Raw genomic sequence first — 12,044 nt, 5'->3', positions numbered from 1 at the left:
CTCCCCTTTGGGTCAAAATCCCTATTTTTTATCATTTTTATTCATTTTATATTTTTTTAAGGACAAACCAGCCAATTTTGGGTCTGCAGTGCCCATTTTTGCGCAGAATCCTCCACCCCCACGTGGATACCACACCCCCTTCCCCTCCCTCACCCCCCCCTTAACCCCCCCTCCCTTAATTACCCCCTTAATCACCCTTTAATTACCCGCAATTCCCCTCCCCTCCCCTAGGGGGCGCCGCTCCCTTTCCCGCACCCGGAAGCGCCGCGGCCTCTCCCCTCCCCCTTTTCCCCCTCCACGTGACGCGGGCGGGCGGTGGCGGGGGTCACGTGAAGAGGGGCTGCGTGGTCACGTGAAGGGGGCGGCGGGGGGGTCACGTGAGGGAGGAGGCCGCCATGGAGGCGGGCGGGAAGGAGCGGGAGGCGCTGCAGCTCCTGGCCGAGGCCGAGCGCAAGGTGCGGGGAGCCAGCTCCTTCCTCGGAGGCCTCTTCGGGTGAGCGGGGGGGGGCGGGGAGGGGGGTTTGGGGGTGTGTGGGGGTGCTGGGGAGGGAGATGGGGGGGTTTGGGGGGGGGTTGGGGGGGTTGGGGGGGCTGGGGGGGGTTGAGGGGGGGTTTTAAGGGCCTGGAGGGGATGTGGGGGGGGGGTTGGGGGGGCGGAGAGGGGGGTTTGGGGGTGTGGGGGGGGCTGGGGGGGTGCTGGGGGGAGAGATGGGGGGGTTGGGGGGGATTTGGGGGCCTTTGGGGGGGGTTTGGGGGGGGTTGGGGGGATTTGGGGGCCTTTGGGGGGGATGTGGGGAGGGCTGGGGGGGATTTGGGGGGGTTTTGGGGGGGCTGGGGGGGTTGAGGGGGGGTTTAGGGGCCTGGAGGGGATGTGGGGGGGCCTGAGATGGGTTTGGGGGCCTTTAGGGGGGATGTGGGGGGAATGGAAGGGGGTTTTGAGGGGGTTGGGGGGTGCTGGGGGGGATTTGGGGGCCTTTAGGGGGGATGTAGGGGGGTTGGGGGGGTTGAGGGGGGATTTAGGGGGCCTGGAGGGGATGTGGGGGGGGCTGGGAGGGGTTTAGGGACCTTTAAAGGGGGCTTTGGGGGGGTTAGAGGGGAGTTGAGGAGCTTTGAGGGAGATCTAGGGGGGTTTGGGGGACCTGGGGGGGGCTCTGGGGGTGCAGGGGGGGGTTGGAGGGGTTTTGGGGGCCTTTGGGAGGGGTGTGGGGGGCTGAGGGGAGGGTTTGGGGGGGCTGGGGGGGTGAGGGGGGCACTTGAAGGGACCTTGGGGTAATGTTGCGGGGGGGTCTGGGGGTGTTAAAGCCCCCCCCAACCCCTCCTGACCCCCCTCCCCCATAACTTTAATTTTGGTGACCGGGGGGGTAGGACCCATTTCCCCCCTCCCCCCTTTTTTTGGTGGGGGGTTTTGGGCCTTAAACCCCCCCGTGCCCCCTCTCTGACCCCTCCCAACCCCCTTTAACCCCCTGACCCCCCCCATTTTTGCCCCCCACCCCCTTTTTTTGCCCCCCCCCAGGGGCTCCTCGCGGCTGGAGGAGGCGTGCGAGCTCTACGCCCGCGCCGCCAACATGTTCAAGATGGCCAAAAACTGGAGCGGTGCGTCCCGGTTCGGGGGGGCTCGACGGGTCCGGGGGGGTCCCCCCGACCCCCTAACCCCCCCCCCAGCTAATTTTGGGCCCCCCCCCAGCCGCCGGGAACGCTTTTTGCCAGGCCGCCCGGCTCCACCTGCAGCTGCAGAGCAAACACGACGCCGCCACCAGCCTGGTGGACGCCGGCAACGCCTTCAAGAAGGCCGACCCCCAAGGTTTTTGGGGGGGGTTGGGGGGATTTTTGGGGGTTTTGGGGGGGTTATGGGGTTTGGGGGGGCTGGGGGAGTGTTTATGGGGCTTGGGGGGGGGGTTTGGGGGGTGTTTATGGGGTTTAAAGGGGGGTTTTGGGGGGTCTGGGTGGGGGTTATGGGGTCTGAGGGGGGTTTTGGGGGGGTTTTGGGGGGTCTGGGGGGTGTTTATGGGGTTTGGGGGGGCTGAGGGGGGTGTTTATGGGGCTTGGGGGGGCTTTGGGGAGTGTTTATGGGGCTTGGGGGGGGGTTTGGGGGGTCTGGGGGGTGTTTATGGGGCTTGGGGGGGCTTTTGGGGGGGCGGGGGGGATGTGTACGGGGTCTGGGGGGTGTTTATGGGATTTTGGGGGGGTTTATGGGGTTTTGGGGGGAGGTTTACGGGGTTTGGGGGGGACACGGTAAGGGGGTGATGGGGTTTTGGGGTGCTGGGGTTCGGCAGTGGGGGGGGCCTGGTTTCAGGTGTGATTTTGGGGTGTCCCAATTTTGGGGGTGCCCTGGTTTCCAGGCAGCTCGGTTTTGGGGTGCCTTGGTTTTGGGGTGCCAGGATTTGGGGGTGCCCCAGTTTCAGGATCCCTTGGTTTTGGGGTTCCCCAGTTTTGGGGTGCCTTGATTTTGGGGTACCTTGGTGTGCTGTGTTTTGGGGTGCCGTGATTTCGGGGTGCTGGCATTTGGGGTGCCCCAGTTTTGGGGTGCCATGATTCAGGGCACTGTGGTTTGGGGGTGACCTAGTTTTGGGGTGCCCCAATTTCACGGTGTCCCGGTTTTGGGGCGCCCCAGTTTTGGGGTGCTGTGAGCTCAGGGCCCCACAGTTTTGGGGTGCTGGGTTTTGGGGTGCCCCCGTTTTGGGGTCCCTTGGTTTTTGGGGTCCCATTATTTTAGGGTGCCTCCTTTTTTGGGTGCCAATATTTGGGGGTCACCCCATTTTTGGGGCACCCCCATTTTGGGGCACCCCCATTCCAGACCCCTTTTGGGGGGGGGGGCTCTTCGTGTCCGTTTATTTTTGTGTCCCTTTTTGGGGGGGGCGTCCATTTTGGGCTCATTTTGCCTTCATTTGGGCCTTTTCGAAGCAGACACCAAAGGGAGGGGTTGGGGGGGAGGACGATGAAGATGAGGAGGGGGGGGGAGGAAGGCCGGGACCCCCCCAGCCCCCCCCCAGCCCCCCCCTTTTTGTGCCCCCAGAGGCCATTAACTGCCTGATCCGGGCCATCGAGATCTACACGGACATGGTGAGTGTTGGGGGGGGGGGAGGAGGAGGAGGGCGAGGCCGAAGGCTCCGTGCCCCCCCCCCGGGGCTGTGTGCCCCCCCCCGAGCCCTGTGCCCCCCCCCCCAGGGCCGGTTCACCATCGCGGCCAAGCACCACGTGGCCATCGCCGAGATCTACGAGGCCGAGCTGGTCGACATCGAGAAGGTGGGGGGGGGCCGGGGGTCCTGGGGGGGGTCCTGAGGGTCCTGGGGGGTGGTCCTGAGGTTTTGGGGGGGGTTCTGAGGTCCTGGGGGGGGTCCTGGGGGGGTCATTGAGCACTGGGGGGGGTCCTGGGAGGGGTCTTGAGGTCCTGGGGGGAGGCTGGAGGGGGGGCTGAGGGTCCTGGGGGGGGTTCTGAGGTTCTGGGGGGGGGTCCTGAGGGTCCTGGGGGGGTCCCTGAACACTGGAGGGGGTCCTGGGGGGGGGTCTTGAGGTTCTGGGGGGGGGGCTGGAGGGGGGTCTTGAGGTTCTGGGGGGGGTCATTGAGCACTGGGGGGGGGTCCTGGCAGGGGTCTTGAGGTCCTGGGGGGGCTGGAGGGGGGGCTGAGGGTCCTGGGGGGGGTCCTGAGCAGCCCTGAGGGGGTCCTGGGGGGGGGGTCCTGAGGTTCCCAGGGGGGTCCTGAGTGCCTGGGGGGAGTCCTGGGGGGGGGTCTTGAGGTCCTTGGGGGGGTCCTGAGGTCCGGGGGGGGTCCTAAGCACCCTGGGGGGGGGGTCGTGAGCTCCCCAGGGGAGCCTTAAGTGCCCTGGGGGGGTCCTGAGTGCCTTGGGGGGGGGGCTCCTGAGGTCCTGGGGGGGTCCCCAAACTCCCCGGGGGTCCCCAAGTGCCTCCCCCCAGTCCCCTCGGCAGCGGGCACGGCGCCCCAAATCGGGCCAAAAAATGACAAAAACGGGTTTTTTTTTCCTCTGCGGGGGGAGCCTCCCCCCCCCCCATTCTGTGCCTCCTCTTGGCCGCGCTCCCCCCGTGCAGGTGGCAGCGCCCGGGGGGGGGGGCGCGGGGGCGGCTCGGAGCGTGCCCGGAACAAAATTACAGATTTTTTCCTTTTTTTACATCATTTTTTTGACCCCGTGCCATTTTTGGGTGGAATTAACCCAATTTTGTGTCCCCCCCCCCCCCCCAGGCCATCGCCCACTACGAGCAAGCAGCCGACTACTACAAGGGGGAGGAGTCCAACAGGTAGGGCCCTAAAATCCCCCTTTTTGTCCTTAAAACGGTGCTTAGGGGCTTGCTGAGGGGGGCCACCTACCGAGGCTCCAAAAACCCCCTTTTTCACCCCAAAAATGTGTCGGGGGGGGTGTAGGGTTGGGGTGAGCAGAATGGGGGTGCAGGGAGGTGGTTGGGGGGTGTTGAGCACCCCCTGCCCCTGATAGGGGCATTTTGAGGGTGGCCACCTATCGAGGCTCCAAAAACTCCATTTTTCACCCCCAAAAATGTGTCAGGGGGGTGTAGGGGTTGGGGGAGCAGGATGGGGGTGTGGGGAGGTGATTGGGGAGAGTGGGGGGGTGCTGAGTGAGCTGAGCACCCCCTGCCCCTAAAGGGGCCTGCTGAGGGTGGTCACCCACTGAGGCTCCAAAAACCCCCTTTTTCACCCCAAAAATGTATTGGGGGGGTGCAGGGTTGGGGGAGCAGGATGGGGGCGTGGGGAGGTGTTTTGGGGGGAGCGGGAGGGTGCTGAGCACCCCCTGCCCCTAATAGGGACCTGCTGAGGGTGGCCACCTATTAAGGCTCCAAAAAAAACCCTTTTTCACCCCAAAAACGTGTCGGGGGGGCAAGCAGAACGGGGGGGCACCAGGAGGGGCTGGGGGTGAGCACAGCGGTGCCGAGCTCCTCTCCCCCACCTCCTCCCGCAGCTGATTACACACGCACACTCCCAAAAACCCCCTTTTTCACCCCAAAAAGGGGCTGGGTGGGTGGGGGGGGGGCTGCGAGCCCCGCTGAGCCTTGCCCCCCCCCCCAGCTCGGCCAACAAATGCCTGCTGAAGGTGGCCACGTACGCGGCGCAGCTGGAGCAGTACCAGAAGGCGCTGGACATCTACGAGCAGGTCGGCTCCGGGGGGGGGTCCCGGTGCTCGGGGAGGGGTCCCAGAGCTTGGGGGGGGGGGTCCTGACCCCCGTGACCCCCCCCCGAAGGTGGGCACGAGCGCCATGGACAGCCCCCTGCTGAAGTACAGCGCCAAGGAGCACTTCTTCCGCGCCGCCCTCTGCCACTTCTGCGTCGACATGCTCAACGCCAAGGTGCCGGGGGGGGGCAAACGGGGCTGGGGGGGGCCACACAGGGTGGGCACGGTGCTGATTTGTGCCCCCCCCCCCAATTTGTGTCCCCCCCCCAGCTGGCGGTGCAGAAGTACGAGGAGATGTTCCCCGCGTTCTCGGACTCCCGGGAGTGCAAGCTGCTCAAGGTGGGGGGGGGGGGCAGGATGAGCCCCCCCCAATAAATTTGGGGACCCCCCCATTCCATTTTGGACCCCCCCAATAAGTTTGGAGCCCCCCCCATTCCATTTGAGCCCCTCCTCCCATCCGTTTGGGGCCACCCCCCATTCCATTTGGGGCTCCCCCATTCCATTTGCCCCCCCCCCCAATAAATTTTGGCCCCCCCAATTCATTTGGGGCCCCCCCAATAAATTTTGGCCCCCCCCATCCACTTGGGAATCCCCCCATTCCATTTGGGGTCCACCCCCAATCCATTTAGGACCCCCCCCCAATAAATTTGGGGCCCCCCCCCCATTCCATTTGGTGCCCCCCTCATCCATTTGGGACCCCCCCATTCCATTTTGCCCCCCCCCCAATAAATTTGGGGTCCCTCCCATCCATTTTTGCCCCCCCCCACTCCCCAAACCTGCCCTGGGGGGGGGCCACAAAGCAGCCAACCTCCCGCGGGGGGGCGCACACAGACCCCATCCCCTCGGGGGGGGCACCCTGTTTACCCCCCCCCCCAATTCCCCATCTGATTTTTGTGTCCCCCCCCCCGCAGAAGCTGCTGGACGCCCACGAGGAGCAGAACACCGATGCCTACACCGACGCTGTACGTGCACCCCTGGGGGGGGGCAACCCCCCCGTGTGCCCCCCCATCCCCAAAATACCCCCCCAACCCAAAAAGCCCCCCCCAAACCCAATTATGCCCCCCCCCTTCATTTTACCCCTTTCTTCCTCTTCCTTTCACCCCCTTCCTCCCCCTATTTGGGGCTGGGGGCTGCCGGTCCTGACCCCCCCTCCCCAAATATCCCCCCCCCAACCCCAAATGTGCCCCCCCAACCCAAAAAAGCCCCCCCCCCAAATTAAAAAGCCCCCCCCAAACCCAATTACGCCCCCCTCCCCTCTTCCTTTCACCCCCTTCCTCCCCCTATTTCGTGCCGGGGGCTGCCCCTTCCACCCCCCAGCCCCCTAAATCCGCCCCCCCAACCCCAAAACTGCCCCCCCCCACCCCAAAATAATGTGCCCCCCCCCCAGGTGAAGGAGTACGACTCCATCTCGCGGCTGGACCAGTGGCTGACCACCATGCTGCTGCGCATCAAGAAAACCATCCAGGGCGAGGAGGACGACCTGCGCTGACCCCCCCCCTCCAGGACCCCCCCGGGACCCCCCCCGGGACCCCCCCGACCCCGCTTCGTCCCCCCCCCCCTGTAAAAATCCCCCCCACCCTCTCCCCTTCCCCATATTTAACTGTATAAAGCGCCCGCAGCGGGCTGGGGGCTGAGCTGCCCCCCCCCTAAATAATTCCCCCCCCCCCCCCCAATTATTTTTCCCCCCCTTAATTATTTACTCCCCCCCCCTCAATTATTTGCCCCCCCCTCAGTTATTTGCCCCCCCTCCCTAATTATTTTACCCCCTCCCCCAATTATTTGCCCCCCCCTTGCTGCAGGGGGGGGGGGTTGTGGCCCCCTTTTGGGGTGGTGGGGGTAAAAGCGGGGCCCCCCCCCCCCGCTGTACTCGCGACCAATAAAGGATGCATGAGCCCAGCCCCCCCCCGTGTGTGTGTCCAAAAATGCCCCCCCCCCAAAAAAAAAAACCTGCCCCCCTGGGTCCTGGGGGGGTCGGGGGGGGTCCCTGTGTGCCCTGTGCCCCCCCCCCATTTTTTTGGGGGTGGGGGGTCCCTGTGCCCCCCAATATTTTTGGGGGGGCTCCCCCCTGCCTTGTGCCCCCCCCCATATGCTCTGGGGCCCCCCCCTTTTATTTGGGGGGGGGGGGAGTCCCCTTTTGCCCCCTCCCATCACTTTTTGCCCCCCCCCATTACCCCTTGGGGGGGGCTCCCCTGCTCCCAAACCACGCCCCTTTCCCTAAAACCACGCCCACTTCCCACAAGCCACGCCCACTTCCCACAAGCCACACCCACTGCCCACTAAGCCACGCCCCATCCTTCCAAACCCCGCCCCCTTCCCACAAAACCTGTCCATTGCCTCGAAGCCACGCCCACTGCCCACAAAGCCACGCCCCTTGCCCACAAAACCCCACCCATTGCCTGGAAACCCTGCCCCTACCTTCCAAACCCCGCCCCCTCCTTCCTAACCCCGCCCCTTGGCCTTAAACCCCACCCACTACCCACGAACCGCGCCCCCTGCCCCCAAACCACGCCCCCTCCACTGAAACCACACCCTCTATGCACAAACCACGCCCCTTAGCCACAAACCACACCCCCCCCGCTCCTACAGCCGTGCGGCGGCCTCCCTCTGACGTCATCACCGCGCGCCGCACCCCTCGCAAGGCCCCCGGGGCGGGGGCTGCCCGTGGCGCCGCCTGCTCCCGGTTACCGGGGGGAGCAAAACCGGAACCGGGGAGCGGCGGAACGGAAGCGGAAGCGGAAACGGGCGCGGGGGGGGGGAGGCGATGTCGGGGCGCTGCCCGCTGGTGGAGGACAGCTTCAGCCGGCTGCCGTCGCAGAGCAACGTGTACGGGCTGGCGGCGCTGCCCGGGCCGGGGCCGGGCCCCGGGGGGCTCCTGGCGGCGGCGCTCAAAGGCCGCGTCCTCCACGTCCGGTACCAGCCCCTGCGCCGCCGCCTGCGGCCCGTGGCCACCGAGCTGCAGTTCACATACATACCCGGTCAGGGGAGGGGGGGCACTGGGGGGGCGTGGGGGGGTCAGAGGGGGCACCGGGGGGAACCGGGAGGGCACCGGGAGGTCGTGGAGGGGTCGTAGAGGGGTCATGGGGGGGGCACCGGGGGGTAGCGGGAGGGCAACGAGGGGCCGGGGGGGTCGTGGGGGGTCATTGGGGGTCATAGGGGGGGTCATAGGGGGACACTGGAAGGGTCATAGGGGGGTCATGGGGGGGCACCGGGGGCGGGGGGGGCACCTGGGGGTCATAGGGGGTCAGGGGGAGGCACTGGGGGGGCACCTGGGGGTCATAGGGGGGGCACCGGGGGGGGTCATGGGGGTCATAGGGGGGCACCGGGGGGGTCATGGGGTCGTGGGGGGGCACCGGGGGGTAGCGGAGGGGCACTAGGGGGTCATGGGGGGGGCATAGGGGGCACCGGGGGGTCGTGGGGAGGTCATAGGGGGTCATAGGGGGTCGTGGGGTTACCGGGGGGGGGGTCGTGGGGGGGCACTGGGAGGTCATGGGGGGTCGTGGGGGGCACCGGAGGGGGTCATGGGGGGTCGTGAGGGGGGCACCGGGGGGGGACCGGGAGGGCACCGGCGGGGTCGTGGAGGCCCCTGGGGGGGCACTGGGGGGTCAGGGAGGGGTTATGGGGGAGGGGGTCCCTGGGGGGTGCCACTGGGGGGGTCCCGGTGCCGCCCCCCCCCCCCGCTGAGCCCCCCCCCGCAGTGGACGCCGAGATCGTGTCCATCGACTCCTTCGCCAAATCCCCCCCCAAGCGGGGGCTGGTGGTCGGCATCACCTTCATCAAGGTGGGGGGGGCACCCCAAAAATGGGGGGGGCATCCCAAAAAGGGGGTTCACCCCAAAAATGGTGGGGGTCACCCCTATAACGGGGGGGGTGCCCCAAAACAGGGGGTATCCCTAAAATGGGGGGATGGTCTCAAACTGGGGGGGCACCCCTGAAATGGGGGGGTCACCCTAAATTGAGGGGGGGCACCCCAAAATAGAGAGGGGACACTAAAAGGGGGGGGCGCCCTGAAAGGGGGGGAGGCACCCCTAAAATGGGGGGGGCACTAAAATTGGGGGGGAGACCCCAAAATGGGGGGGGGCACCCTGAAGTGGGGGGGTACCTTAAAAGGGGGGGAGACCCCGAAATGGGGGGAGCACCCCAAAATGGGAGGGGGGTACCTTAAAACGGGGGGGGGCACCCTAAAATGGGGGGGACGCCTTATAAAATTGGGGGGGGACACCCCAAAAGCAGTGGGGGAGGTGACCCCAGAAGGGCTGGGGGTGACCCCAAAGGGGGGGGGGGCTGACCCCAAAACGTGGCTGTGACCCCCCCCCGTGCCCCCTTCCCCCCCCCCCCAGGACTCCGGGGACAAGCCCAGCCCCTTCCTCAACATCTACTGCGACTACGAGCCCGGCTGCGAGTTCCACCTCGACTCCGTGGCGCGTGGGTGCCCCCCCGGACCCCCCCGGACCCCCCCCGGACCCCCGACCCCCCCCCCGGGGGTCCCGACCCCCCCCTGACCCCCCCCCTGTCCCCGCAGAGAGCTGCCTCAACCTGGAGCTGCGCTTCACCCCCCTCCAGCTCTGCCACGCTGAGTGCGTCGTGTGTGGGGCACCAGTGCTCCCAGTATCCCCCCAGTGCTCCCAGTGTCCCCCAGTGTCCCCCCAGTGCTCCCAGTACCCCCCCAGTGTCCCCCCAGTGTCCCCCCAGTGCTCCCAGTATCACCTCAGTGTCCCCTCAGCATCCCCAGTGTCCCCACAGTGTCCCCCCAGTATGCCCCCAGTGTCCCCAGTATCACCTCAGTGTCCCCCCAGTGTCCCCAGTGCTTCTCCAGTATCACCTCAGTGTCCCCAGTATCCCCAGTGTCCCCCCAGTGCCCCCAGTATCACCTCAGTCCGCCCAGTATCTCTCCAGCGCCGCCCCAGTATCACCTCAGTGCCCCCCCAGTTTCACCAGTATCACCCCAGTGCCTCCCCAATGTCCCCCCCAGTGTCCCCAGTATCACCCAAGTGTCCCCAGTATTCCCAGCTTCTGTCCCCAGTGCCCCCCCAGTGCCCCCAGCATTCCCAGTCTGTGTTCCAGTGCCCCCAGTCTGTGCTCCCAGTCCCCCAGTGCTCCCAGTGCCCCCAGTATCCCCAGTCCCTGTGTCCCAGTGCCCTCAGCATTCCCAGTCTGTGTCCCAGTCCCCCCAGTCTGTGCTCCCAGTCCCCCCAGTGCCCCCAGTACTCCCAGTCTGTGTCCCAGTGCCCCCAGTCTGTGCTCCCAGTGCTCCCAGTATTCCCAGCAGCGCTGTCCCGCAGGGTACTGGTCGGGGGGGGGGCAGGACACCGTCTTCCTGCTGAGCGGCACCGACCCCGGCATCCACCTCTACCGGGAGGTCAGCAGAGGGGGGGGGGGGTCAGGGGTCGTGGGGGGGGGGTCCGGGGGGGTCCCCACGAGCCGGGGGGGGTCCCCACGAGCCGTGTCCCCCCCCCCCCCCCCAGAACGAGGCCCTGCACCAGTTCGAGGAGCGCCCGGTGCAGGAGCTGTTCCCGGAGCTGCAGGAGGTGCCCAGCAAGTGAGGGGGGGGGCGCGGGGACCCTCACCCCCACTGCCCACCCCCGTGTCCCACTGCCCCCCCCCCGATGCCCCCTGTCCCCCCCCAGGGCCCCCCAAGCCCCCCCCCAGTCCCCATTGCCCCCCCCAAGACCCCCAATGACCCCACTGCCCCCCCAAGATGCCCCCAAGCCCCCCCCTTGTCCCCAAGCCCCCCCCATGTCCCCACTGCCCCCCCCAAGCCCCCAAGTGCCCCCCCACATCCCCCTCTCCCCCTACCCTTGCCCCCCTGCGTCCCCCCCATGCCCCACAAGACCCCCCCACGCCCCCCCATGCCCCCCCAGCACCCCACAAGGCCCCCCCCCAAGCCCCCTCCCATACCCCTGTCCCCCCCCCAAGACCCCCAAGCCCCCCCCCACATCCCCCTCTCCCCCTACCCTTGCCCCCCTACATCCCCCCCGGCCCCCCCCATGCCCCCAAGTCCCTCCCATATCCTACTTACCCCCCCCATGCCCCCCCCAAGCCCCCTCCCATACCCCTGTCCCCCCCCATGACCCCCCCATGCCCCCCCCACGCCCCAAATCCCCCCCCACACCCCCTTATCCCCCCACCTCCTCCCCCCATCCCCCCACATCCCCCAATCCCCTTACCCCCCCACCCCCCCATGCCCCCCCCGACCCCCTGCCCCCCCCCTGACCCCCTGACCCCCCCCGTGCCCCCCCCCCCGTGCCCCCCCCGCAGCGTTCTGTGGCTGGACGTCCTCAACCTCCCCGGCTCCTCGCGGCGCCTGACGGCTTTCGGCTGCCACAGCGGCGACGTGCGCGTGGCTCACGTGGACCAGGCCACCCGCAGTGAGCCCCCCCCCCGCCCCGAGACCCCCCCCCGGACCCCCCCGTCACCCCCGGACCCCCCCCCAATTCACCTCCCCCCCCCCCAGCCGTGCTGCAGAGCTGGAGCACCCAGCAGGACGGCCCCATCTCCAGGGTGCTCCTCTTCCCCCTGCCCCCCCCCCGAGCCCTGCGGTGACCCCGGGGGGGCCCCCGACAGCGGGGGGGGGCACGAAGAAAACCCCCCCCCCTCCCCACGCCCCCCCAGCCCCCTGCTACAGCCTGCTGGTGGCCAGCACCATCGAGGTGGCCGTGGTGTACCGGTGAGTGCATTTTGGGGGGGATTTTTTTTTTGGGGGGGGTCCCACGAGCCCCCCCCCCATGATTTTTTGTGTCCCCCCCCCCCCCAGGGACGTGCTGGCGCAGGGGCTGGGGGAGCAGCTGGTGCTGGGGGGCAGCGGGGGCCACGACAGCGTCCTCTGTGCCGCCCTGGGGGGCACCGCGCTCGACGGGACCCCCGAGCTGCTGCTGGGGACGTACGGGCAGGTGGGGGGGGGGAATTTGGGGG

At 67.7% G+C, this 12,044-nt stretch overlaps 2 protein-coding genes across 2 annotated transcripts in view; both read left to right on the top strand.

Annotated features, from left to right (window-relative positions):
• The first annotated feature begins 372 nt into the window (after window positions 1–372).
• Window positions 373–6,765, top strand: NAPA (NSF attachment protein alpha). Its single transcript, XM_084501922.1, has 11 exons — window positions 373–493; window positions 1,514–1,593; window positions 1,685–1,801; window positions 3,014–3,060; window positions 3,166–3,243; window positions 4,197–4,252; window positions 5,034–5,118; window positions 5,207–5,311; window positions 5,407–5,475; window positions 6,048–6,098; window positions 6,524–6,765. The coding sequence occupies exons 1-11, from the start codon at window positions 396–398 to the stop codon at window positions 6,623–6,625; spliced, it is 888 nt and encodes a 295-aa protein (XP_084358048.1). The 5' UTR covers window positions 373–395; the 3' UTR covers window positions 6,626–6,765.
• Window positions 6,766–7,764: 999 nt separating this feature from the next.
• Window positions 7,765–12,044, top strand: part of KPTN (kaptin, actin binding protein) — a gene marked incomplete at its 3' end in the record, with an annotated part of 7,449 nt that continues 3,169 nt past the window's right edge. The window contains 10 exon segments of the mRNA XM_084502015.1: window positions 7,765–8,111; window positions 8,832–8,914; window positions 9,473–9,557; window positions 9,655–9,731; window positions 10,438–10,491; window positions 10,598–10,671; window positions 11,391–11,500; window positions 11,587–11,652; window positions 11,655–11,799; window positions 11,887–12,022. Of these exon segments, the coding sequence (XP_084358141.1) occupies window positions 7,898–8,111; window positions 8,832–8,914; window positions 9,473–9,557; window positions 9,655–9,731; window positions 10,438–10,491; window positions 10,598–10,671; window positions 11,391–11,500; window positions 11,587–11,652; window positions 11,655–11,799; window positions 11,887–12,022 (1,044 nt within the window). The 5' untranslated portion in view covers window positions 7,765–7,897.

The sequence above is a fragment of the Aythya ferina genome (assembly GCF_964211825.1).
Source record: "Aythya ferina genome assembly, chromosome: 35".
In the NCBI taxonomy this organism is placed as follows: domain Eukaryota; kingdom Metazoa; phylum Chordata; class Aves; order Anseriformes; family Anatidae; genus Aythya; species Aythya ferina.
The sequence above is the reverse complement of the archived record's forward strand: the minus strand, read 5'-3'. Positions and strand labels throughout refer to the sequence as shown.

Excerpts from the sequence above, each read along its gene's own strand:
- NAPA (XM_084501922.1), top strand. The coding sequence starts at position 396 with ATGGAGGCGGGCGGGAAGGAGCGGGAGGCGCTGCAGCTCCTGGCCGAG. Across the intron at positions 494-1,513 it reads TTCCTCGGAGGCCTCTTCGG|GGGCTCCTCGCGGCTGGAGG; the intron begins GTGAGCGGGGGG and ends GCCCCCCCCCAG. Across the intron at positions 6,099-6,523 it reads CCGATGCCTACACCGACGCT|GTGAAGGAGTACGACTCCAT; the intron begins GTACGTGCACCC and ends CCCCCCCCCCAG.